General features: G+C 37.3%; 4 protein-coding genes across 4 annotated transcripts; 3 read left to right on the top strand and 1 right to left on the bottom strand.

Annotated features, from left to right (window-relative positions):
- Positions 1–161: 161 nt before the first annotated feature.
- Positions 162–3,137, top strand: EAF02_000867 (uncharacterized protein; the record flags this gene model as incomplete). Its single annotated transcript, XM_038896915.1, has 1 exon — positions 162–3,137. The coding sequence occupies one exon, from the start codon at positions 162–164 to the stop codon at positions 3,135–3,137; it is 2,976 nt and encodes a 991-aa protein (XP_038763774.1).
- A 1,504-nt stretch (positions 3,138–4,641) lies between these two features.
- On the top strand, positions 4,642–6,749 carry EAF02_000866 (uncharacterized protein; the record flags this gene model as incomplete). The annotated part of the gene is made up of 1 exon (XM_038896914.1): positions 4,642–6,749. The coding sequence occupies exon 1, from the start codon at positions 5,265–5,267 to the stop codon at positions 6,747–6,749; it is 1,485 nt and encodes a 494-aa protein (XP_038763773.1). The 5' UTR covers positions 4,642–5,264.
- A 1,203-nt stretch (positions 6,750–7,952) lies between these two features.
- On the bottom strand, positions 7,953–9,997 carry EAF02_000865 (uncharacterized protein). Its single transcript, XM_038896913.1, has 5 exons — positions 9,404–9,997; positions 9,244–9,355; positions 9,007–9,223; positions 8,597–8,932; positions 7,953–8,520 (listed from the first exon to the last, which is right to left on the bottom strand). The coding sequence occupies exons 1-5, from the start codon at positions 9,462–9,464 to the stop codon at positions 8,044–8,046; spliced, it is 1,203 nt and encodes a 400-aa protein (XP_038763772.1). The 5' UTR covers positions 9,465–9,997; the 3' UTR covers positions 7,953–8,043.
- A 449-nt stretch (positions 9,998–10,446) lies between these two features.
- EAF02_000864 (uncharacterized protein) lies at positions 10,447–11,736 on the top strand. The gene is made up of 4 exons (XM_038896912.1): positions 10,447–10,963; positions 11,022–11,149; positions 11,224–11,308; positions 11,368–11,736. Exons 1-4 carry the CDS (start codon positions 10,822–10,824, stop codon positions 11,601–11,603), a joined length of 591 nt encoding a protein of 196 aa, XP_038763771.1. The 5' UTR covers positions 10,447–10,821; the 3' UTR covers positions 11,604–11,736.
- Positions 11,737–25,390: the final 13,654 nt, after the last annotated feature.

Below are 25,390 nucleotides of genomic sequence, written 5' to 3'. Positions count from 1 at the left end.
TTGCTCTTCAGATTGCGGCACTTCACAGTTTGTCTTCACACAACAAAATTCGACATCTTTATCCTCAATCAAAGCCTCTGAGTTGCTACCCAGCAAAAACCACACTCAAACTCGAAATAGCATTACTCATGATATACTAAATCTATCAATACTACGAAATCATGGACATACCTTTGTCTTCCCGAAATGGGGGCGAGTCTTCGAGACTCGATCATATTGGCCAACACTCTTCTTATGCCACCCCTCCATCATTTGGTCTCACCTCCCACTCACAACGCATAGCAAAGCATGCTAAACATCAACAAGCAAATGCAGAATATGCAGGTTATGCAGAATCTCCCGAATATGCAGACCTCGTCACAAAGTTACAAATTCGTATCGCTGTTCTCGAGAACGACCTCGCCCATGCTACAAAGGATAAAGATGAAGCTATCAAGAGTTCCGTCATCATTGCTAGAGCACTGGGTAACGTTGCCAACAATTCGGAGTCACTTACGAGAAAGCAACAAAATCCTGATGCCGAAGAATTGGAGGAGTTGAGAGTTGTAGTGCCAAGATTGAGAAGGGAGAATGCTATTCTTTGGGAACGCATCGAGTCTCGGCAGACTGATCACATGGCCATCAATGATAGTCTCACTGATGCTTCCTTTAAAGGCAAGAACCCCGACCCATTTTCCGTGGATGAAACCAACCACCACATCCCATTCAGGCCACGAACAACACATCCCATCATCGATGCGGCCATAAAGAAAATCAGCACTCAGGAAGAATCCAGGCACTCTCATCACCCAGTGAACTTCAGCGAAGCAACCCATCTTCCCAACACAGTCAATCTTCAGCGAGGTGACGACGGTAGTTTATCGGTTCCACCCAGCTTTCCCATTCTCCCCACCACCCAAAAGAGAAGAACCATTCACGACTACAACACCTCCACGCTCGATGACGTTCTTGCCTCTGATGATGAAGATGAGGATCCGGTAATCAAAATAGAAGATCAACTTCTCTTTCAACAACAGGCACATGTAAATTTCATTAATGTTCCTGCTCCTGCTGTCCTCAAAGCCGGTTTTGAGTTATCTCCAGAAAAAGCTGTGAGGGGTCACGATTATGCTAATCAAAGTCAGCCTAATCGCAATTTCTACTATGATAGGTTCAATACACGCAATCCAAATGCATCAACTCGTTCCCGATCCGCCGAACTTGCCGATTTGAGACCAGGAACCACTATCTGGACAACACCTCAACAGAGAGATGGTGAGATCATGACTCACATGGGTGATTGTGATCCAAAAAATCGTAACATTCCGGACTATTTTAGATACGGAATTCTTTATGTTCCTGGGCCAGGAGATGGTGATTTTTTGAGAGGTGTCCATATTGGGGGTATTCCAGAGTATATGGACCTGAGGGATGTTCTTACGAGGGTTAGAGGTGGTAGGATCTACTCAGCAGTTCTATTGGACACAATGAAGTTGGCGGGTAGTAAGTCGGTGTTGGTTACGTTCATCGATCAGGAGGATGCCAAGGCTTATGTTGAATATGCGAACGCTCATCCCATTACGCTCAGGGCAACAGATTCGGGTGGTGAGAATGTGGGCAAGGCGATTGTCACACATATTCATACTCCCACATACCCTTTCTCTCCAGCAAAATTTAGGACGATCTTTGAGCTGAATCGTACTCGCGTCCTTACGATCCCCAATTTCCCTCCGACTATTTCCCTTCGAACTCTCGTGTATGATTTGAAAAACAGAAATGAGTTTAAAGCTAACAGCTTGCTCGAATGGTACATCGATGAAGAAGGAACTCTCCGAATGGAGTTTTCCAGTATGGATGAAGCTGGGAGTGCTTTTGGTCTTTTAACCAGGTCGGGTGCTTATAGAGATTTTGGATTGATCTTGCAATTCGAGAGAGATAATTGTGAAGGGGACTTGCAGGAATTGGAGAAAGAACCTGAAAAGAGAAGACCCATGTTTCCTCCAACAGAACTGGGAGTTAGGACCAAAAGACGCGGAAGTCGAGTTGAGGGAATGGGCGATGGTTCGAAAGTGGATGCAGTTGTTGATTCGGTTTTAGTGGTGCAGAGAAAGAGACTGGCAGCGTTGCAGAGACAACATGATGTCATTCCCAGTTTGAGAGGCTCAGCTTTAAAGGCAGGTTCGTGGGCTGATGAGGTCGAGGAGAAATTGGGAGATAATACATCGATCCAGGATTTTGGTCGTCAAGATGAAGACACTGGTACTATCAGACATCAACCATATCAAGCAGATTCCAGTGCCGGATCTACATCAACCCTCATCGGAGCATCATCTGATGCCCCACAAAAAGATGAAGATCCCTCTTTCGTCACCCCAAAACGCGCACCTCGCATTATTACTGGAAAACAATGGCTCCTTGAAGTTGCTGCCGCTGAATCTTCTTCTCAGAATCCATCTGCATCATCAGCTACACCAAATTCTGATGCGCCAGCTCCAATGCCAGACACACCTACCTCCAACAACTCCACACCTCGACCCCGTCTTGTTGTTTCAACCACATCTCTTCCTCAAAATGACACCACCAAATCTTCCTCTCCAAGCTCCGCAGAATACAGCATTCATTCCTTCGCTTCCTCCGCAGTTTCTGCCGCCGACAATGACAATCCTTCCCTCCCATTTTCCCATCCCAGAAAACAAACCCAAGCTCCTCTTGCACACAAGGCTAAACCATCAGTCCAGTTCATCGGTCCACGCATCTCCGCCTTCCAACCTGCCCAACCCGGAGAGGCTCCCCCCAATCTTCCGATCGAGCCAACTGCATCAACATCAACCCCACCAAGCGCAAATATTCAAGCCCCCCAAACCTTCAAATCCACAGTCGAAAATGCAGATACAAAGGTTTATTTCGATCTTGATCCGGAAGCTGATACCGAGAAGGCAATTTTGGAGAGTGAGGTTGAGAGTGATCATGAAGTACATGGAAGTGTGGATAAAGGAGAGGTTTTGAGTGAGGAAAGGGGAAAGGGAACGGGAACGGAAAATGCAGTGAAGATTAATCCGGATGAAATTGATCTTGATGGGGAATCTGATGGGGAGAATGATGAGAATGAGGGTCTTTTTCAAAAGGAGCTAGTTCTTGATGATAGAGCTCAGGATTAACGTCGAGATGGAGACGGGGATGGAGATGGAGATGGGGAAGCATGCAACGCAGATGTCTCTACTCATTCAACCAACATCGATGGAGAGATCATGGGTTTACTTCTACTTCTGCTTCTGGATCAGAAAATCATATTGGGAATGGAGTTTTGGGTGAAAATTCTAATGCTGGTGCTACTATTATTAAATGTTTACGTAGCGTGATGGAGGGTGTTTTTTTCTTTTCTGCGATGAGACATTTTTTTCTCTCACACATATTTGCTGAGATGAGCAGGGTGCATACGCTGGCATCAGATAATTCTGCAATGAAAGCGAGATGTTCTTTTGAATTCTGAATTTTTTGCTTATTTCCATCATCTTTTTTTGCGCTTCGATTTGTTGGGGGAGTTTCGTGCGTGCGGATTTACGAATTCATCTATCTATTCATTTATCTTTCTCGAATAGACAAATAGATAGATTGGATATGGATAATTCATTCATCTCCATCTCGATTCTCCAAGTAGTAGATAGTTAGACAGTAGAGAAAACATATCAAATCAAAATGAAAGCAAAACACATATTCGCAACTCTGTCTATAAATTTGCGTGACAGTGAGAATCGAAGGTGGTGGATGTTTGGGAAGTGCGGGGTGGGTTATAGATAGAGTTCGGTTGTATGGATTGGATGCTATTATATGAGAGAGTTTGTCTGTTGAGTCTTTGGTGCAGCAGCTCATACCTAGGTATGTAAGGAATTGGATTGAGCTTGGGGTGTGTTGGATATCAGAGGTTTGTGTGGCACGTGACTATTCAATACATGTATCGGGAAGCTAAGGAGTTTAGCTACAACTTATAAGAGAGCAAGGGTTTCTAATAATTCTGTTTCTCTCGACTTTCTTAAATTGGTTTATTAGTCGCTCTCCGATATATTCTGACTTGCAATCGTGACGTTAGATTGAATAGACGGATGCTGAAGTTCTAGTCTTGGACATGTGATCATGACAGTCTTACACTGGAGTCTAACGGACATCGATCCCAAATTGGTGGGTCTCCGTGTTTGTTGCACATCTCAAAAAACAAGATTATCGATATCAATCCAAGACCAGGGATATCCTTAAAAGCTTGATATAAATGCCCTTTTAACAATGTCTTTCTAACACTTTTGGAACTGGGCAATAGGGCATGCATATTTCGAGACATGCAACAATTCCTCGTTTCGATACGACATGACCAATCTTAGAATTTGATTCCATTGAAAAGACTTGGTATACGAGATAAACATCCTCAAGTACGAAGTCACGCCGTACGATTACCATGATTTCGGTTGTCCTCTCCCGTCATTTACGAAAAGAGATGTAAAGAGGATGATAACACGACATAGCCTTAGGATGACACCCAATCAATCGGAAACACAGCCAAGTATCTAAATAATGCCCTCTTCTTACGACATGCAACAAAATCATCACTTCCTGACATAAATCACCTGTCCGGAAACACATCGCAAGCGCTCAATGGTCATGTTTCTCACGTGTGCTGACATTCGTTGGTTGGTGGGGTGGCTCAAGAGTGGAGGTGCAACATTCACTCAATACTTAGATTTATTTATACTGGATCTCATAGAGTCGCAGTCGATCTCAGCCACCATATCGCCAACAATCTCTCTGTTGAACACGAACACTCACTTACTTTTCTCGTTGTTCAATTCATTAGCATATGGTTTGGATGGCTATGTTTGAATCGCTTTGTTGTACTTGATCTGTTGGTGTTTCTTCTAATCTTTTGTTTTTGATTCTCGATCTGTATTTATATGACATCGCCGTGCTTACTTGACAGTTGGTCTTTGCAGTGCAATGAGCTAGTTGGGCTGAACTTTTTACCTAAATTTAGTATCCAGTGCGAGAGTTCTTGGCTACAATAAGAAGCCTTCTAAGTTTACTCATCCTCAGCTTGAGAGGAAACGGAATTTTTGTTCATCTTATCTAAGTTCTATTTCGAACTTGTCCAGTACCTTTACTAATAGTAATTTCGATTTCTATCTTTCGATCCTTCATTCTTTCTTCCTTCTTTTCTGCTTCTGCAATATTCTCATTGCAACCATTCTTGTCTCACGTTCTCTCGAATTCATTCATAATTCCAGATTCAGGATTGATACATGTCGAAAGTGATCAAAATGGCAGACTTTAATTTCCCCGGAGTCGATCTTAGTGATCCTTTTCTTCCGTCTCCCGGTTCAATATCCGTTTATAGCCCGTTCGAATATAGTACTCCTGAAGCTGCCGTCAAACCACCTCATGACTACGGTACATTTATCTATCCGCTCACACCTGTGGATGAAAGACTCAGTCCCATATCATTACCTTTACGATCTCGAAATTGCTCTTCAAATGCACCTCCCTCTCTTTCTTTCTCTCGTTCTTCTAGTACCTCGTCAAAGGTTTCCTTTTCCTCTTCTGCATCAAATATTAATTGCAATCGGCTGTCGAATACCAAGTGGGCACCCCCTACTTCTTTTCCTCACTTTGTATCATTGCCATTGGACATCCAGAGAACCATTTGGAGGCATACGTTACCCAAACCGCAAGTTATCGAAATACACCAATACACGAAATCTACACCACGATCATCATCTTCCTTTTCAACTTCAACGCAACAAGATGAAGAACCCCTCCCATCTTTGACAACTCACAGTCTCTTTCCAATCGCCTTACACATAAATCGCCTCTCTCGTCGCCTCGCTCTCTCCATTCTAACTCCACTTTCTTTCGCTCAACCTTACTACCTCCCTTCAAATCCATACGATTACATAAACTATGTTCAAGATACCATATTCATCTCTTCTCATACTATCTACCCCGATCTCGGGAATCATATCTTGTATTCGAGGAACTTACATATGATTCGATATTTGGCCCTGGAATTTGAAGTATGGTGTGAGCTACTTGGCGATAATCATTTTGTTAATGCACTTTTGGAAATGGAGGGATTGGTGAGAATTGAGATTATTTTTGAGAGACAACCTGGATCGCTTTCTTTCTGTTCAGATTTTTCATCCAATAACGAATCATCAATATTATCGAGAGAACTCGAAGAATCGATAATGAATTGGGGAATCACACATCAAGCTCAAGATACTCTTAGGTTTGCAGAACCGACAAGAAATGAGGAAAGAAACTTGAAAGCTATATTCGAAAGGGAATGCGAAAAGAAATGGTTGTGGGGAAGAGTAAGTGGATGGGAGGATGTAAGTGGAAAATTGAGGTTCAGATGGAAAGAAGAGGAGAGCAAAAGCATTATGCGGGGTCACGCTCACAGATATTCAAATGATGAAAACGAATCTTATACACCTCTACCATCCAGATCAAGCGCAAGGGGTAATTCCCCAATCGGATTTTCCGGAATCAGCTCTGAGACAGCATACACGGGAGATGAACATGAGGTATTAGACCAGGGATTGGAAAGTCTAATGAATAGCGTGGATGATGTTATAATGGATTATGGATATGTAGCGCAAGGACGAGGGAGGTGGGTTAATGGCAGGGATACATATGCGGATCGAGATGATGCATATAGCGAGAGTAACTATTCGCGATGTTCGGCGAGTTTTGAAGATGATTCTGATACGGAGGGGTGGATTTAATGATTCTTTATTTTTCTATTTGGGGGGGGGGGGGGGGGGGGGGTTGTGTAGTACGAGGCGAGGGGAGGAGATTCAAATGCGGAGTTTCGGAGAGGGGAGGGTGAAGGCGGAGTTGGTTACCTTTGTTGCTCAACATAGGGTAAAGGCGTTGGGTTTTGGATATGATACCATGTTTTGAGATAATTTGATTGGTGGCTCTTAAGGGAATAAGATTCACGTGGATCATATTCTATTAATCCAATATTGAGCCTCGGACTTCTTTTACATTGTCATTTGTACCACTATTAAAAACTACTATTTTCCAATCGCGATGTTAATCTACATTACAATTAAGATTTTCCATTTCCATACTTTTTATATTTTGTAAAAGGACCTAGGGTATTGAAATTGCTGCATAGATAGTGATTGTGATTTGTCTTGAATACCTAGGTAGCTATCGAACTGGAGTGATCATGCAGTGTTTCCTTGAATCGATTGGATATTTGATAGAGCGAAAGATGCGTGACTAGGCATTGTATCTAGTAGAAATAAATATCTGTGTTTTTATAAGTCGAGAGATTGATAAGTTTCGATTGACCTCGGGAGGCATGCGCTACGTGACCGGAAAAAGAGGCGGGTATGAAGCACCCTTTTAGAGAACTTCTTTAATGAATTATAAATTCATTTCAAATCAAATATTAGAATTTGAAAAGATTAAATGGAAATTTTCTATTGAGTTTTCTTTATGTTGATGATTAGGACTATATTATATGTATTTAGTATGATGTCGAAAAGAGATTCAAATTATTGAAGTTCTTTTAGGGAGTACTCTAACCTTATTCCCGCGTCTTTTTTCGGTTATGTAGAAGCGTGTTTGGGAAGATGGATGGATGAATGAGAGGAAATATTTCATAAGTGATGTACGAGTATAATTTGAGAAATCATCTGGCTTTATGATGTGATGTGATGTATGCTTTTAGGAATTTTTATGAGTAGTATGTATTTTAACATGAGATGGTTTTCGGGTGATGGAGGGGAGAAGGAAGGGAGATGAACTAGTTGGGTATTCGTCCTGATGCTTCGATGACCTCCAGGGCAATCAGGGAATATGAAACATAAGGGATCACTGATAGGGCTATCCATCATCTCAATATTTTGAGGATAGATATATAGTTTTTTGGACTAATCAAAAACAATCAAGATCAGTTGGGACCAAATCTCGGATAAAAATCCAAAAATGCCGTTTGCGCCCTACCGCAGTCTACGACCCACCACCCAAAAACTCAGTCTTTGCAACACGTGCATTTCAATCTATCTACAGCTTAATCTCTATCAATGGTCCTTGATATGACTTTCGTCCATCAACAAGATACCAGAAAACTGCAAATAAAACCGTTGCACCAAATGTGAGAATACTAAAGTTCATGGTTGCTGGAACAACTGGTGTCTGTGGGGGCCAGAAAGCCCAAAACCACAGCACGAAAATATACACACAGGCGAACGCATTGTTGAGGACACCCAATCTTCCCGGGACGCGCCATGGGCCCCAATGTAAGTTATCTGGACCGACTCTTAGAATACGCGGGTTGTACGCCTTGATTCCAGGAGACTGTAGCCACCGCCAAAGAAGCAGGCCGCAGCAGATGAGATACGAGGAATAGAGACCGGCAATACTGAGATTGACGATATTTTTAAATGCAACACCCGAGCCGAGGATAACAAGCGAAAGGAGCACGGAAACAACAGTGGTAAATGCAATGGTGTATATGGGGATTGAGGTTCGTCGGTCAAGCTAGCGATTAGAAGTTAGCCATGTAATACATCTCGGGAGGTATTATGTTGGCGAAATTGAGAAATTGACGGTTCACCTTTACCCAAATCCTCCATAGTGGAACACCTCTGTCTCTAGCAAAAGACCATAAAATCCTAGAGGAGGAGGCGAGAGCACCAACTGTGCTACAGACACCGAGAGCCACGACGAGTAAGCCCATCACTGCAGCTCCCGCGGTTGAACCGGTTCCTGTTTGGAAGACATGGAGAAATGAGTATCCTAACGTTTCTTGTGCGTTCAACACATCATCGAGATTCCCTAAGCAGAAGAGATATGCGATCATCATCGCAAAGCCTAGAATACCGTTGAGAATGAGACCACTGAGCATTGCACGGGCTACAACAATTGATGCTTTTTTAATCTCTTTCGACATCTGTGTTGAATACAAGTGATCCGCTGGTTAGCCAAAGAACTTTCATTGAACTGACAAGCTGGAAATCATCTCACATGAACGGCCGAATCAGCACCAATAAGCGAGAAAACAGAAGCTGGCAAGCCAATCATGAATGATAGTCCTTGCGAGGACCACCCGCCTTCATTCACAAATGTAGTAAAGAGGGAAGTATCGCCGTGCGGTGAGAGATACACGAGTGGAATCAAAACGGCGAAGAACCCTAGGATGTGTAGCACCAGAATTACACCTTCAAAGTGCGCGAGAGTCTTGCTTGCTACCGTGTTGATCACAACTTGAGAGGTGGGACGGGGCTGGCGCGCTTCTCGACGAAATTAGAATCGATACCCGCATCCATAAGAGGTGGGACGGGGCTGGTACGTTTTCCGGTGGAGTCCTTGTTGACTACAGTAAATCAGATTGTGGTATAATATGGAAGCATTCAAAACAAACCTAGAGGTGCAGCGATTGCGCTTAAAGAAAGAGTAGCCACGAGGATTGTGTGGAGTTTCATGCTTGCAATTGTGTTGGTTGTAATTGCTATAGAAGAATTCGGATCAAATTCAGCTCTTGGAAACTTGGACGACAATGATGTGTAGGAAGGAAGAGAAATCAAAAGTATTTATAACTTGGAAGTCGTTGTGTGAAAGCTCTTATCCTAGTGGATGTACTAAATGCATTTCTAAAGTGAGAGCACAGCATCTCTCAACGTTAAGGACCAAGAACATTCCCAATGGAGTAAAGATTGCATGCAAAATCATGATAGTTTGCATAAAGCATGGTGAGTCTGTGGTATTGTAGATGTTCCCCCGAGTGTGTCACGTCTGCATTGGTAAATATGATGGACAATCCGCCAGTGTACCTAGAAGACCGATTGCTAATTCTAATCTGACCTTCGTAGAGGCATGAATGTATTTCGCCTAGGTAAATGTAATTGAGTCGGACACTTGAGGTCATACATGTGTAGTTCCAAATCACGAACTCGTATTAGCTGATTGCTTTGTGCTTCCGGATCTGCCTCAAGAAGATAGTTGTCTGCCAAATGTGCAGTGTTGTGGTATGTTTCGTCGCTATCTATAAGTGGTACGCGGTGAGCATAATAACACCACGATAGGATACTCGGTGGCGAGGGGGTTACAGTTGCCTTGAGATACAGACTCAATTTAAATGAAGATGCCACACTCCTACACGTCTGTGAATGCGAACCAGAGGCAAACGGTTCTTCAACACATTGCAGATATGCACTGTGCCTTGTTTCAATCTGCTGCGGAACCATTCAAAAACGGTATGCTTATTTTTACCTGCAGAACAGAGGCGCAAAATGCAGCAGCTGTTTAAAGATCAGCGCTTGCTTCTTTCGTCTTAGGGTTATATTAACAAATCATGGCCATACTGATCAGCTGCATATTTCTTGAACAGCGCAGAGGCTGGACCTTTCGACGCCTGGCGAAACCCAGTGCAGATATTTCTTCCAGTACAATAGTAAGGGATCTGAACCATTGCGGAGGAGTGATATTACAGAATATAGAAATCGCAAAGGAGCCAGATTTCTCCTCATCAATCTTACCTTACAAAGTTTTTAAGAACCCTCCTGCTAATTAAGATGAATTTTTTTGAATCAAAGCACTCTCCAGAATTCACAGATTTGGACGATCATGAAAGACTACTTGGCGTTGACAATTCATCGTATGGGAACTTTGATGTAGCCTCTACAAAGGTTATAGAACCCTTCAGCCTCTTAAAATCATGGCGCTTGATTTTGACTTTCATCTGTGCCATGTACATAATCGTGTCTGCTCCTCTGCTCATACTCTTGAGCCAGAGAATTACTCCACTACTACCATACTGTTCGTTTAGCATGGTTCCCGAGCATGTATTCTCAAATTGACAACTTTACAGCGCCGATCAATGAAGTCCTTTCATATGAACGGCATTCTTTGCACTTTGGTGAAGACCCCAAATTCACTGGAGCTCCCCAAGACGTGGATGAAGCATGGGAATATCTTCTAGAGCGTATGTGAAAGGGATTTCTCGTGTAAACAAGCTTTGAATATTGCTAAAGGGTTGGTAGCTATCAATATTCATACTTCGAGGGAGGAATTAGAGATGGCTCACACAACTTTTGGCCAAGATATCGTGCGATTAACAAACGGAGAATATGTTTCGGTTCTATCGGTACACCACGAACTTCATTGTCTAGTGAGTGTACCTATAATCAAAGCTCACATGTTTTTTTACTGTTGCAAGAATTCACGTCACTGACGTCCTCATAGAACGCGCTTCGCATGAACATATTCCATGACTATTACTTCCCAAATGCTACAGTCGAGGAGGAAGAGTATAACATCTCACACATGAGTGAGTTCTTTTCTCTCGAATGTTCAAATCTTTAGAGCACCGGCTAATAGTTAAAACAGCTCATTGTGTCGATACCATCCGTCGTAGCCTAATGTGCAAAGCTGATGTGAGCATTTATACGGCACACTGGATCGGAGATCATAACGCTTTGCCCAACAAAGAACTTCGGTCAGAATCAGAGACAGTGTGTGTGAACTGGGAAGCGATTAGTGCATGGTCAAGAGAGAGATCGCTCCCGAGAAACAAGTATAAAACTAGACCGGGAACATTCGAGACGGATCCCTTAGGAGCGTAATGTTTTGTAAGCAAGTTACATTAAAAAGGGACCCTGCCTCTACGTAAGCGAAAAAACAGGCGGAAATTGAATACTCTTTCAAAGGTCTTTTTTAATAGATTATAAATTCATTTCAAATTATATATTGAAATTTGAAAAAAGCAAACGAAAATTTGAGTCTTCTTTGTATTGAAATCAAGTGTTTTTATTATTTGATGTTATATCAAAAAGAGATCTTATTTATTAAAGACTTTTCGAATGGTGATCAATTCCCGCCTGTTTTTTTGCTTACATAGAGCCTGCGAGCCTGCAATTCTCGAGAGAATGGTAACCAATAGGAGAAAACTGATTTGCGAGGGCACGCACAAGGAAACGAAATTGTCATTTTTTCATCCAAATTAGAATGTGTCGTACCATTTTCTTTGATGATTACTCGGAACCAAGCCGTTTGTTCCAACTCCTATATGGCCCTTGTAAGTAGATGTTGAAGCATAGCATAATGCCACGACGTACTTAGCCTTGCAAGTGAGTTGCTACCACGCTATTCACTCTCTGCTGTATACTATGCTATGATCGCTCGGACATTTACCCCAGCTTCCAAGAGATCTGATGAACACAAGCTCACCGGAAGTGCGACTGGGCTGCATTAGGGTTGTGTGATGTAGCATGATAGGAATTTATCAGGCTGCATACCTAGGTATTTTATGGAGTAATCTGTTCCGCTAATCGACCATTGGCACGGCTTTCTACGCGGTCAAAGCACTTACGATGATGGAATATGCACACTCGAGGCAAAGTGGCCAGTTTTCTTGCTCCTCATGCTGTGTAACTGTGATGCTTCACAGACTGTTCAAACATTGATTTTTTTTCTCAAGAAAAACGTCCACCATACTTTCAGATCACAACTGCATATATATTTCGGCTTATTGGTTGCAATGACCCCTGCAATCGTATCTCCTTATGCTCAAATCTACGGACTAGGACTTGAATAAAACATGGATCTGTCGGTCAAATTCTAGTGTTTCTTACTAGGTATCTAGACAACGATTGGATTTTCCCTAGCAATCCTCCGACGATGATAGAATAGCTGGCGTTTTAAGACGAATAGTAATTAAATTCGACGTCTCAGGATAGATCGTATAAGAAATCAATATTTTGAGAAGAGTAAAGACGATATGGTACCTACGATGATAGATTCTAATGATTAATGTTATATTGTATCTAAAGAGATAGCTATAACGTGTTTTATCACCGAGTGGATCATATCATCGAATGGATCATTTGAAAATACACCAAAATCAACTATTTTTAAATATTCTTATTTTAATAACCAATCATTATTTCTGAAAATTGAAAGATTTAAAATAATGATAATAATTTAGCTTTTTAGAAATTTAGTTTTAATATAAATATCTTTATTAAATTCAACAAAAATTCGAAAATGTTACGATTTTCGTTACAAAAAAACTATTTCTATAATAATTCTTATAGTGTTTTGAATATCCAAAAAAAAAATTAGATTTTCATAGTACACTTTTAATTAGATTTCATATATTAAATTTTTAAAAAATTCTATCAATAAATAAAGAAAGTGCATAGTTACGTACAGACGAATTTTGTATGTAAATTGAGTGATCCATTCGGTGATATGATCCACTCGATGATAAAACACGTTATATAGAATAAAGTAATTCTTAAATATTAAGACTAGCCCTCTCGCTTAGTAGGCTATAACGTGTTTTATCATCGAGTGGATCATATCACCGAATGGATCACTCAATTTACATACAAAATTCGTCTGTGCGTAACCGTGCACTTTCTTTATTTATCAATAGAATTTTTTAAAAATTTAATATATGAAATCTAATTAAAAGTGTACTATGAAAATCTAATTTTTTTTTTGAATATTCAAAACACTATAAGAATTGTTATAGAAATAGTTTTTTTGTAACGAAAATCGTGACATTTTCGAATTTTTGTTGAATTTAATAAAGATGTTGATATAAAAACTAAATTTCTAAAAAGCTAAATTATTATTATTATTTTAAATCTTTCAATTTTCAGAAATAATGATTGGTTATTAAAATAAGAATATTTAAAAATAGTTGATTTTGGTGTATTTTCAAATGATCCATTCGATGATATGATCCACTCGGTGATAAAACACGTTAGTAGTTTACTAATTGATTAAGATTATCTACGTTTAGACATTTTAAATATTGTGCATTTGAGGAATTTAAAAATTGTTATAATGATCAAAAAAAATAGAAATTCTGTAAATCTTTAGTTCGAAAATTCCTTCTCGTTAACGACTGGCTATGATTATTTCCAAGGTTATTTGAATAAATTGGTGAATTAATCAAATGAATAACGTGGTTTATCAGCATGTGCACTATATCAGTATGTGCATCACTTTTACCTCAATTATCCATATTATATTAATATAAAATAACAATAATGCTATAAAATAGAATCAAATTATATACAATCTAAAGATCAATTAATACTAAATCCAATTGACAAGTTTGTGCATTATATAAAACACTATTATATTTACTATATTATTGTATAGCAGATTGCCTTCTTATTAAAGAATTATCATTTGTATATTTATTGTGTTATATTTGATTATTTACATTCTCTTGTTTCAATATATCATATCCATTTCCTATTAAAAGGACTCCTCCTTTTCGTGTAAAAGCCTTTTGAGCTCTACAACGTTTACTAAATACTTCATTCGCTTTACAAAGATTATAAATCTCAACAATTAAAAGTATATTCTATCACGGAGGTAATAGCTATGTCTAATGGTCACTTTGATCAGGAGATAGGTATATAGAGTGATAATAAACTAGATTGACTTGAGGTGTGATCATAAGGATCATACCTGCTTTATATACCCTGATCAGGCGATGGAATCGCCTAATTATGTATATAGGGTACACAAATGAACTGAGTGAAATAGTTTTAGTAATCATGGGAATGAGTACTCCGGAGGAGTACTAGGATTAATACCGTAGGGTTATACTATACGGTGAATTCCGTGACATATTCGTATAAGCTAAAAGTTCTATACCCTTAGCCAAAACTGCAACTGTTTCAAATATAAGTGTAGAGGAATTGTTTAGATATTGTACAATACGACTTTTAACTAAAGTAGATTGAAAAAAAGCTTCGGTAGGATTATGAGGTGTTTGAGATTGCTATATTCCAGGATCGGTTGAGGTTGATTTATTTGATAAAATCCTTATTCAAATATCTAGCTTTGAAAATACAGCTTCCGAATCAAATAGGATGAGCCCAGTTTCACGGAATCTAGCTTTCCCATTTGATATTGATATTGCTTCAGTATATATAGTTTTGAAAATTTGAAAGAATTTGATTTTGATAATATAAATGATATGTACTTTGATAAAATTCTCGATCTATCGACTATATAAATACTTTAAAAACTAAAACAATTGATATTGGGTGATTGAATTAAATGCGAAGAATGAGGCAATAAACCAAGTAATATAATATTGTTTTCCTTGTAGTATTTCTGAAAAGCTATAGATTGATAACTTTTATATCTATCAAATATTAGTATATGATATCCACTTACTTTTTTACCTATAATATGCTTATCAAAATGCTTAATCCATTCAAGATCAATTTCATTATCTGTTTATCTATTGGGAGTAGGTTTTATAATTCAATCATATAGTAAACTACTTTCAGTATATTAGTTTGAGAAGTGATATTTGTCTTTAACTAGCAGAAATGGAGATATATTGTGACTCTCTCTATTTATACAAATAATCGCTATAGCTCATTTTCGATTGCTAGATTGTATAACTTTACTTCTATTATATCGATTGGCTCTAGTAACTACTATATACAATGATATTTATCCCATCATAAAGCCGGTTTCATTAAAATTATAGAAATCGCAATCGAGAATGTTATATTTGATTTATATATTCATTACCAACCAAAACCACTTTCCAATAAACTCTAAATCTTTATAGAGAACTCTTTGAAAATCATAAACACAAGTAAAACACATCTTTAAATCCAAATATTGTTATACAAATCGATTCGCCCAAGCTTTCCAATTTTCTTATTACCCTTCGATTTCAGAATATTATTTGCTATATTTTCCATATTATTTATTCTAAAACTAAATCCTCTATCATCCATATTAAATATATATTGAATAATAACCTCCTCTTTTAAAATAATCAAATTATAACTTTTTGATCGAAATTCTATACAAGAGGTCAAATCATTTATTCTGCAAATGAGTATTGTATATAATATATTATATAGCTTAGCAGCTTTCCGAATACTCAGTTTTTTGTCTTTTGAATAACTCTAATAACTAAAAGTATTTATATTTTTTTATTATTCAATTATATAATGAATTGTTAATAAATCGTGTATTGAAGTGGAAAGATAATAATTAAGGTAAAAGTGGTGCACATACTGATATGGTACACATGCTGATAAACCACGTTAGTTTGAGAGTGATTATATAATCATGCGATTATATAACGTGGTTTATCATCATGTGGGCCATATCATCATGTGGGCCACTTTCACCTCAATTATCATCTCTTTGCTTTAATATGCGATTTATCAACAATCTATTATGGAAACGACTAATAAAGAAGCACAAATCATTCTAGCTATTGAAGCTATTCAAAAAGACAAAAAATTAAGTATTCGGAGAGCTGCTAAGCTGTATAATGTCCTGTGTATAACGATTCAGCACAAAATGAACAATCTTATTCCTTGTACAGAATATCGATATAAAATCTATAAGATTACAGAATTGGAAGAGGAAGTGATTATTCAATATATAATTGATATGGATAATAGAGGGTTTCTGCTTAAACTTAAAGGTGTGGAAGATATAGCGAATTATATTCTCGAATCAAGAGGTGCAAAGAAAGTTGGAAAGCTTTGGGCTTATCGATTTGTAAAGCATTATATGAGATTAAAGACGTGTTTTAATTGTGTTTATGACTTTCAAAGAGTTCTTTGTGAAGATTCTAAGTTTATTGAAGATTGGTTTTGTCTAGTTTCGAGTATGTGGGCAAAATATGGTATTCTCGATTGCGATTTCTACAACTTCAATGAAACCGGCTTTATGATGGGTATAATATGCCTTGGAATGATTGTAATCAATGTTGAACGAAATGGCAGAAGTAAGATAATATAATCAGGCAATAAAGAGTGGGCTATAGTGATTATATATGGTAATAGAGAGGGTGAAACTATACTTTTATTTCTAATGATTTAAGGACAAGTTTATTTTTCTAATTAATATATTGAAATTGATTTCCCTGTGGATTGGGTTATTAAATCTATTTTCAATAAATGGATAAATAATGAGACAGGTTTAGAATGGTTGAAATATTTCAATAAGTATATTCTGAATCAAAGAAAAAGTAAATATCGAATATTGATACTAAATGGATATAAAAGTTATGAATTAATATATTTTTAGTTATATTATAAAGCAAATAATATTATATATTTAAAGTTATTATCATATTTAAGTTATTTAATTTAATTACTTAATATTAACTGTTTTGATAATCTGAAATGTTTATATAGCATTCAAGTTGATGGATTTATTAAGGTATATATCAATTATATTTCGAAGGTTGAATTCTTAATAGTTTTTAAAGCTGTATACCAAGAATCAATTATAATTTAGAATATAAAAGTATCGTACAGGACAATAGCATATCACGATGGAGGGGAATGATTGGACAATAATGGTATAAGTATAAGAATGTGTATATCTCCTCATCTACAGTTAGAACTGATCTCTTCTCATAGAGAAGAGATCGGATTATATATTGGGTGATCTTCGGGTACCGATCACGGGAGCGGTGATCGGTTCTGCGGCCGATCTGGTTATCGTTGTTCCGCTCCGGAGTATTCTATATAATGAATACCTGACCATTATATGATCTGATCCACGTGGTCTACAATACCGTTTCTGTCACACACCTCCCAGATCGCGATGATCTGTATAAACAAACAAAGGAAATTAGTGTAGTTACGCCTTGTTAAAGCTTCAATGTGGTCTAGATCATATAATGAAACCATCTTATCCCTATCATGGCAGGGCTTTGATGTCCATTCCCTATATGATCGGTATGAGAGTGTGATACAAAGGAAATTTTGATGCGCCTCTAGTTGTCGGTAAGTTGTTTGATTCAGGCATTATGGGGTGATATCTCTCATTTTTCATTATATTGCCTGAAAATTTTCAAAGGATTGCGGGTAGATGCTTTCTTGAAGCCTCACTTTGCTATGTATACTTGCTGATCTGCTGTTACAAATAGAGAATACAGGTTCTAATCCTCGTATCCGCGGATGTATGCTGCAATGTCAGTATTGTTATCCGGATAGGGTAATTGAATTGATAATCATAACAATAGTGGCGTTAGGTTGCCAGAGATATTCAGGAGGTCCAGGCGATCTCTGATCAAGTGATCTTGCCTACATGCAGGGCAGATATGATCTATAATACACACCCTTTCCTTTAAACTCTTTTTTCTCTAGATATCAATACTATTATGTTTTGTTTCCTTTCGAATGGATTACCTGTTTCCTGACAAATGTGATCCTGATCAGCCCAAAAACCCTGAAAAGACAGGACACCATGGTCAGCCAAGAAAGCATCCTTTTGCTGTTCCTTCTTCTTTTTCTATTTATAATGAGTTCTCTTCTGAACCTACATTTGAGCGTGGTTCACTTCTACCTTCAAGATCCCCTACTCCGGCAGCGACTGATTTTCCGGCAATACTATTGATTGCTCGTCCGAGTGGTCTTGCTATCATTGATCCTGTCCCTGCTTCTATAAACCCTACTGCTGATCGATTGTTGACTTAGTAACCACTTCTTCCCGAAAACCTTTCTGGAAATCCCTCGATTGGTTTTCCTCAACTGCTTCTTTTTGCTTTGTTATCAAATAATGGCCTTGCCGATTCTAATTATGCTGCCTTCCTTGCTTGGATGTATCAAGCCTGCTAATACTCTTTACTAGGAAGTATTATTAACCCTGTATTTCCTTTTACCCCTATTATTATTACTCCCCCTATTCCTGTTCCTATTACTACACAATAAGGATCTCTACCTGTAGTCCTATTAGAAGTAGATATTGTCATTGCCTCTGGGTTGATTACATACTGATTCGAAACTAGACATGATCCGCTCGAAAGTATACCTTGTATGATACTGCCCCAGGAGTTTGTTGTGATAATCCTGAATTATATTCCTTTTATAGCTTGAAAGAAGTAATTATTCCTGGTTCTCAAGAGGTTATTGCGATTCTTGCAGGATCAAGGGAAGGTTGCCAACTGGTCAAGATCAAGTATAAGGATCTGGATGACTTCGGAATCCCCAATCCTCTCAATAACCGATCTGGATTGATTATTGCTGCACCTGCTAAACACCATCCTTCTCGTGATCCGGACAGCTACTTTCGCACTCCCTCTCCCTCGCACAACAGTCCCGATAAGCATAGGTTCTACAATCTCTGTATTTTCGATAGTAATCCTGATGATGATTTGCCTCTTACAGATCTTTAGTATATAAAGACTGAAAATGATTTGTTAAGGATGTTTGCCAAAGCTTAATTCTTATAATCTGATGAATTTATTAAAGGGTTAGTAAACGATTATTTGTATCTTGACTGCATAAAATCCTTGGTCTCTGGGCAAACGAAGATTTCAGGTGATTACCACAAGGATTTCGGTTGTATCAAAAGCACTCGTTGCTGGAGTTGCAAAACACATATATATAAGGTTGCTTTGGATGCTATAATCTCTGTGAGAAAACTTTATACTGATGTTTACAAGGCACAGGATAAAAAGGTATATACTTACTTCCACCCCCAATCGATTATAATATTGATAACCAAGCTAGAAACTGGAAAAGCTTTATGGAATCTTTTGAGAGCTTCTAGCAGAGTCTGAAACTTGTAAGTCTGCTAATCGTAAAGCCACCACGATCGATCTCACGAAAAAGGACTCTTCCACCAAGAAGTATATTCCTAAGGATTCGGTTCTGAAGGTTTTTGTGAACAAAAATAAATCGCTAGCCCTCGTTCGACATCTTGAGAACAAGGCTTATGAAGCAAAGAGGCTTACTGAGGACAAGTAGTGCGAATTCGATCTACTCTTGGAAAAGGAAAAGGTTAGGAAGCATGCCGGGTCAACTAGAAAAGTTCAATCTCCAGCCAAAAGAAAAAGATAAATATATTTTTAACTAGTCTTTTAATTTAATTCTTTAATCCGCATATTAATATTTTATAGATTGAGTATTAATTGAAAGCACTCGAACTTCTATCGAGACAGATTCTTGGTTAATTTGTTTGCTGTTATATCGGCAATAGATAAGTAAATGACATTGAAACTTCTTTTAGCATATTCTTGATGTAACCATATATTCTGTATATCAATATGCCTAAGTTTAATAGTAATCCGTTCGTTCTCCCTGATTACTAAGTGTATTGATTGTGTGTTATCATAGAAAATGGTTATTGATTCTTGAATCATAAGATCGATCTTTTTTAAAAAATATAAAATAGCTATTATTTCTTTTGCTATTCGTTTCATACCTAATAATTCTACTTTGGTTGTAGAAATGATTATAGTAGATTGATATAATACTTTTCAAGAAACTAATCCCCTAAAGAGTGATATGATATACCCTTGAGATAATTTTCTAGTTTTCTTGTTGTCTGCAAACAATACATTTGAGAATATTAGAAGTTGAGGGATTAGCTGGAAACTGTATTCTATGGATAAAAAGCAAGTATTCCATAAATATATAATACAATGATTAATAGTTTTTATATAATCAAGAGATGGATTGATAAGGAAATGACTTAACTGAAAGACTGCAAATACAATATCAAAGCGGATTGTAATTGCTGTGTACAATACTGATCCTATCTTTTCTTGATATTCCTTAATTACTGATATGACAACTGTTCCATCAAACTTGACAAATTCAATAATTAACAGCAATATACATGCACTATCTCTATTGAACTTAAATTTCTTAGCAATCTTCTCAATATAAATATTGTATACTAGCCAAAGTTTCTTTACAGATCTGTTTCTTAGAACTTTGATTCTTAGAAATCATTTAGTATCACCTAAATCCTTAAGCTTGTAAACTGATTTGATCTAATTAGTGATCTTCGCAGTACTAGATTCGTTATTCTTATAATATATAACCTAGAAATCATCGACGAAGAAGAGAATTAGTACAATATACTCCTTATTGAAATAAATACACAATTCTTCTATACATCCAATCATTCCAATTAATCTCAGGGTTGATGTGAAATCCTTAAATCAGATGAATGATAAATCACGAAGCCCATACAAAACTCTATCAATAATCATATCCTTTTCTGGTTTCTTAAATCCATTAGGTAGTAAGCATACTACAGGATTGTTAGTTGGATCGCGCCGTGCGTTCACAAAAGTATTAACTACATTGTATTGCTTGGTCTCAAAATCATACTTTGCAACTAAAGATATTACGATATGAAATAATTAACTCGCAAGTATTGCTGTATATATGCTCTCGATTGTAGTTTTCTTTTATAGATCTTCCCTTATTACAAAATATAATCGGTATCGAATAATAAAGCTCTAATTATTACTTTTGTAATTGAATACCCAAACCAATAGAATAGATTTTTTTCATACAATAGTGGGCGCTATACCCCAGTATTTGTTTTCACCTCCCCCATTATTTCATTCCCATTGTGTATTTCAAAAGTTATCCGCTAGCGCCCTTATGGCCTAGCCGTCTTATATAGTCATGGACTGAAGCGGGACGTTAAATTAAATCAATCAATCAATCAATAGAATAGATTTGATAGACTCTAATCCAGAATCTATCTCACACCACATTTCTCTTAAACACAGATTATCGATCTCCTTTTGACAATCAACCTTGAACCACAATCCTAGAATATGCTTGTTAAGCTATTGATATCGATTTAGGTATTTGGGCATTTGAGAAAGATAAATACGTGGATTATCTTCTGAGTTTGGAATTATTGGATTGAATAGCTGAATGTTTTTTGTTGTAATTGTTGTGGCGATTATATTATATATTGTTATGAAGAAGTATTTCTTCTCTTGATCCTTGATCTTCTCGAGATTAGGCCAAAAGGTAGAATGGAAATCATATAGGGATTTATATATCCTATTATGATTTCCAGGATTAATTCTTGAGTGGGCGAACTCAGAAATGTTGGTATAGAATATATTATTCCGTTTGTATCTCTTTCGAGGAGGACTCAATCGTGCTTGGTCTAGCTGATCATTTGTGAATAACTGATATTGAGATGGGTTTAGGTTAACTTTAGGAATTTCTATTATTATATTGCGAACTCTTTTTCGAAGATGATTGTTCTGAAAGATTGAAACTTCTTTTGATTACTTGATTACTTTCTGACTAGATGATCGCTTTGGTGACTCAAACTCCTTTATAGTGTATTTCGGGTTTGGATTCCAATCTATTGCCTTTCAAAAAGGCTCTATACAATATCAGATATAAAGTGAATAATCAGTCAATGGAGAGCTAGGGTTACTTTCATACTTCGCTCTAAATACTATAGTCAGAACCCCTATATCCTCTGCATCTATTGTCTCCAAATTATTATTATCTTCTTTGACGAAACTCCTAGGATCAGGTATTATTACCTTCTATTCCTAAACAGCTAAATTCACAGGCTCGCTATATCCTATCCGCATTTGGGCATTGTAATCTGTAGGAGTAGCAAAAGCCGGTTTTCTATTCATATCTTCTAGCATTGGAGTAATATATAGCGATGGGTCCCCACCATTTTCTGGCGCTGGAGAGCTGTTTGATGGTTCGGGGGACAGTTGGATAAACTTTCCTTTGCTTAATATCTTGCCCATTCTTTACTTTCCATCCTCTAGATAATTACCTTCTTCAGAATTCTCAGAGTGTGAAAAAGATGATTGATTATCTAAAATGCGTGCGGTAAATAAGTTTAGGGATGATAACTGGTCTACCAATACGATAAAGATATCTGTATTGTTATTATTGTTTTTGATGAGGGTTCTATTTATATCTATATGATTAGTAATATCCAATAGTCTAGCTGACTATCTCAGCTGATTCGCGGGCATAGCGTTAACCTGTTAGCTAAAGTAATCCTGTTTATAAGTAAATATTTCATCAAAAACGATATTCCGAGAGACAATAACCCAATCGAGCGTTGGTATCCAGATGCGGTAGATCCGTATGCCAGGGATATATTCAACTAAATATCCAATGTGTGCTTGAGGATTCGTTTTATATTATTTTATTAGTGCTCTAGCCTCGTGTTCCTTATTTAAGGGGTACGCTTGGCATCCATATTTGTAAGTTGAACTCCAGTCAGGCCGAAGATTATCAGTAATCTTGGTAGTGAGTGACGGATTACTTTCTTTCAGGTATGATTGGAATCACTTATCTAACATTTGATTCGGTGACTTGAATGATCTCGCCTTCAGGGGACTAATGTTATAGAGGTAGGTAGCGGCCATTATAGCCTCTGCCCAGAGCTTGATTAGCAATCCTGCGGACAACCGCATTTTGATTTGCTTGGTTACCAACTCTTGCCCTGCTTGCTCAGTTCCTTTATTAGTCTTGTGAGTATAGCTAGGGGAGAGCTTAAGCTCGATTCCCTCAATCTCAATCCATTTTTCAAATGCTGTGTAACCTATAATTCCGATAACAGAGATATCGTTGTCCTGCTTGATCACTATAATCGAAAATCCATACTTCCTGTAAACCTAGATAAAGTAATTCTGAATAATCAGGAACATCTCATTATAGGTCCTTCTTATCAAGAAATAGTTAAACAGCTTTCCGCTATACATTTCTTTAATAACCAACAATCATGTTGCTCCGTTGAGTATATGAGAGAAGTCAAACAAGTCCCATTATATTTTATAGAAAGATCTGGGTGATTGACAATTACTAAATGCTTTGAAGATCATCTATTTTGTATATGTATATGCACAATCAAAGTATTCTTATCTTAGAGGGCCTTTGATCCTTATTCCTTTTACAACAAATATCAAATGTTCAAGCACTTCCTTTTCAAGATGTTCCGCTCTTTCATGCTATAATTCTGCTTAATCCTTCTTTGGGATTAGAGTGTCCCTTGATTGTCTAAAGGATTTGTTAATCTTACAAGAAGCAGTAGGATATATAAGATTACAATTTGAAATTGGAATAAAAGAATAAAAGGAACAAGGCTTTATTTCTAAGAATACAAGGTTGCTGTGTCTAATACACTGAGTATATACCTCATTCTCTATTATATCCTCAAAGTGTAGAGTAGTATCAAAACCACTAAACCATAAATCTAATTTAAACAATCATGCCTCAGAAACAATATTGATATGGAAACCAGAAATCAAAGCGATGTCTGTAAGGATCAGATCCTTACCATTAAGAATGCCTCTTATTGTTCTCTAGTCTTTTCCGATAATTTGGTAGGATACTAATCCTAAATCTATCTGATCATTCTTGGAGGATTAATAATATAATTGATTATCCAAAAGAGATATATTGTTAACAATATGTAATGCTCCACAACTATCAAGGAGGGTAGAGTTATAGAATTCAAACTCTGGTCTTGAAATCAAGTTGGTTGCGAATACTTTCAGTATGGTAACATCTATGAATTTGTTTGGCATTTTGGTAATAGGTGGAGTGGTATTATAAAATGATTCTTTTATTTATCCCTTGCTCCTAAAAATGTTGTAAAGGTACTTCCACTCGTTCATGATTTTTTGTCTAATCTCCTTAATCTGATCTGCGGAGAGAGTTGTACTTGGGTAATCAATATATTTCCTGGTTAAAGCAATTTCCACCTTGCTATAATTCTTAGGATTTTATTTGTAAAAGTTGCATCTTTGTTTATCTTTCTTAGATATGCAAGGACATTTTGCTTTCCCAATGTTTTTGTTAGAATGGAAACCTTTGGATTGATCTTGTGAAATTCCTTTGGATGGAATAGGTGGTTTGGGTTGCTCGATAGTATAGATTCCTTTTGCCTTAGATAATGTAGTATCGCAGCTTATAATACCCTCAAATATCATAGTTATCTGTTGAAGCGTTTGATATTCTTAATTTAAGTAAATCTTTTTATCGATCTTATCGATTTTGTATTGAGCTTATGAAAATGCCATCCTGATTCTAATAGTGTTAAGGAAAGTGCGGATGGCTAATAGTCTATGAGTATCTGGAAATCTGTATGTAGATACTTTTGAGTAGACAATATCCCAATCCCGAAACTATTTGATTGGATCAGTTTGTCCACTGGATATCTAAACAATCAGTGCATGGTATTCGGACTAAACAATCATTTCAATGATTTGGTGGGATGGTGCCAGTTTGTTACAAAGCGAGAGGACTACTTTATGAAGTGGCTGAGCCTTTAATCCCTTATTTGAGAAAGATAATTCCATAAGATGAGCTAAATCAACAGTTGATTGGATCTATTCATAGACTTGTCGATAGGATTTATACTTATCATCATATATCATTTTCTCATTATGATATAACCTATCAAGAGTAATAAATAAAGGAATTATATCGATGACAAATATAGGTATAGGCTTAAATGGTAGCGAAAAAGCAATTGGGTGATCAATTGATTCCTTCATTTTTGTATCCCCATCTTCGCTTTTCCGTTTAGGGTACTTGATATAATATTCAACAAGCTCTGCCTTATAGGCGTATTGCTTAGCCCTGTC

The sequence above is a fragment of the Botrytis sinoallii genome (genome assembly GCF_014898435.1).
Source record: "Botrytis sinoallii strain Bc 23 chromosome Unknown BSIN_001, whole genome shotgun sequence".
Taxonomy (NCBI): Eukaryota; Fungi; Ascomycota; class Leotiomycetes; order Helotiales; family Sclerotiniaceae; genus Botrytis; species Botrytis sinoallii.
This window is presented reverse-complemented; position numbering and strand designations above follow the sequence as displayed.

What these genes read in the sequence shown, in the direction of transcription:
- EAF02_000864 (XM_038896912.1), top strand. Translation starts at nt 10,822, where the DNA reads ATGTATTCTCAAATTGACAACTTTACAGCGCCGATCAATGAAGTCCTT. An exon ending in ATGGGAATATCTTCTAGAGC is followed by an intron (nt 10,964 to 11,021) that starts GTATGTGAAAGG and finishes AAGGGTTGGTAG; the next exon opens with CTATCAATATTCATACTTCG. An exon ending in GTATAACATCTCACACATGA is followed by an intron (nt 11,309 to 11,367) that starts GTGAGTTCTTTT and finishes TAGTTAAAACAG; the next exon opens with CTCATTGTGTCGATACCATC.
- EAF02_000865 (XM_038896913.1), bottom strand. Translation starts at nt 9,464, where the DNA reads ATGAAACTCCACACAATCCTCGTGGCTACTCTTTCTTTAAGCGCAATC. An exon ending in GTGCTGATTCGGCCGTTCAT is followed by an intron (nt 8,933 to 9,006) that starts GTGAGATGATTT and finishes TATTCAACACAG; the next exon opens with ATGTCGAAAGAGATTAAAAA. An exon ending in TATGGAGGATTTGGGTAAAG is followed by an intron (nt 8,521 to 8,596) that starts GTGAACCGTCAA and finishes TCTAATCGCTAG; the next exon opens with CTTGACCGACGAACCTCAAT.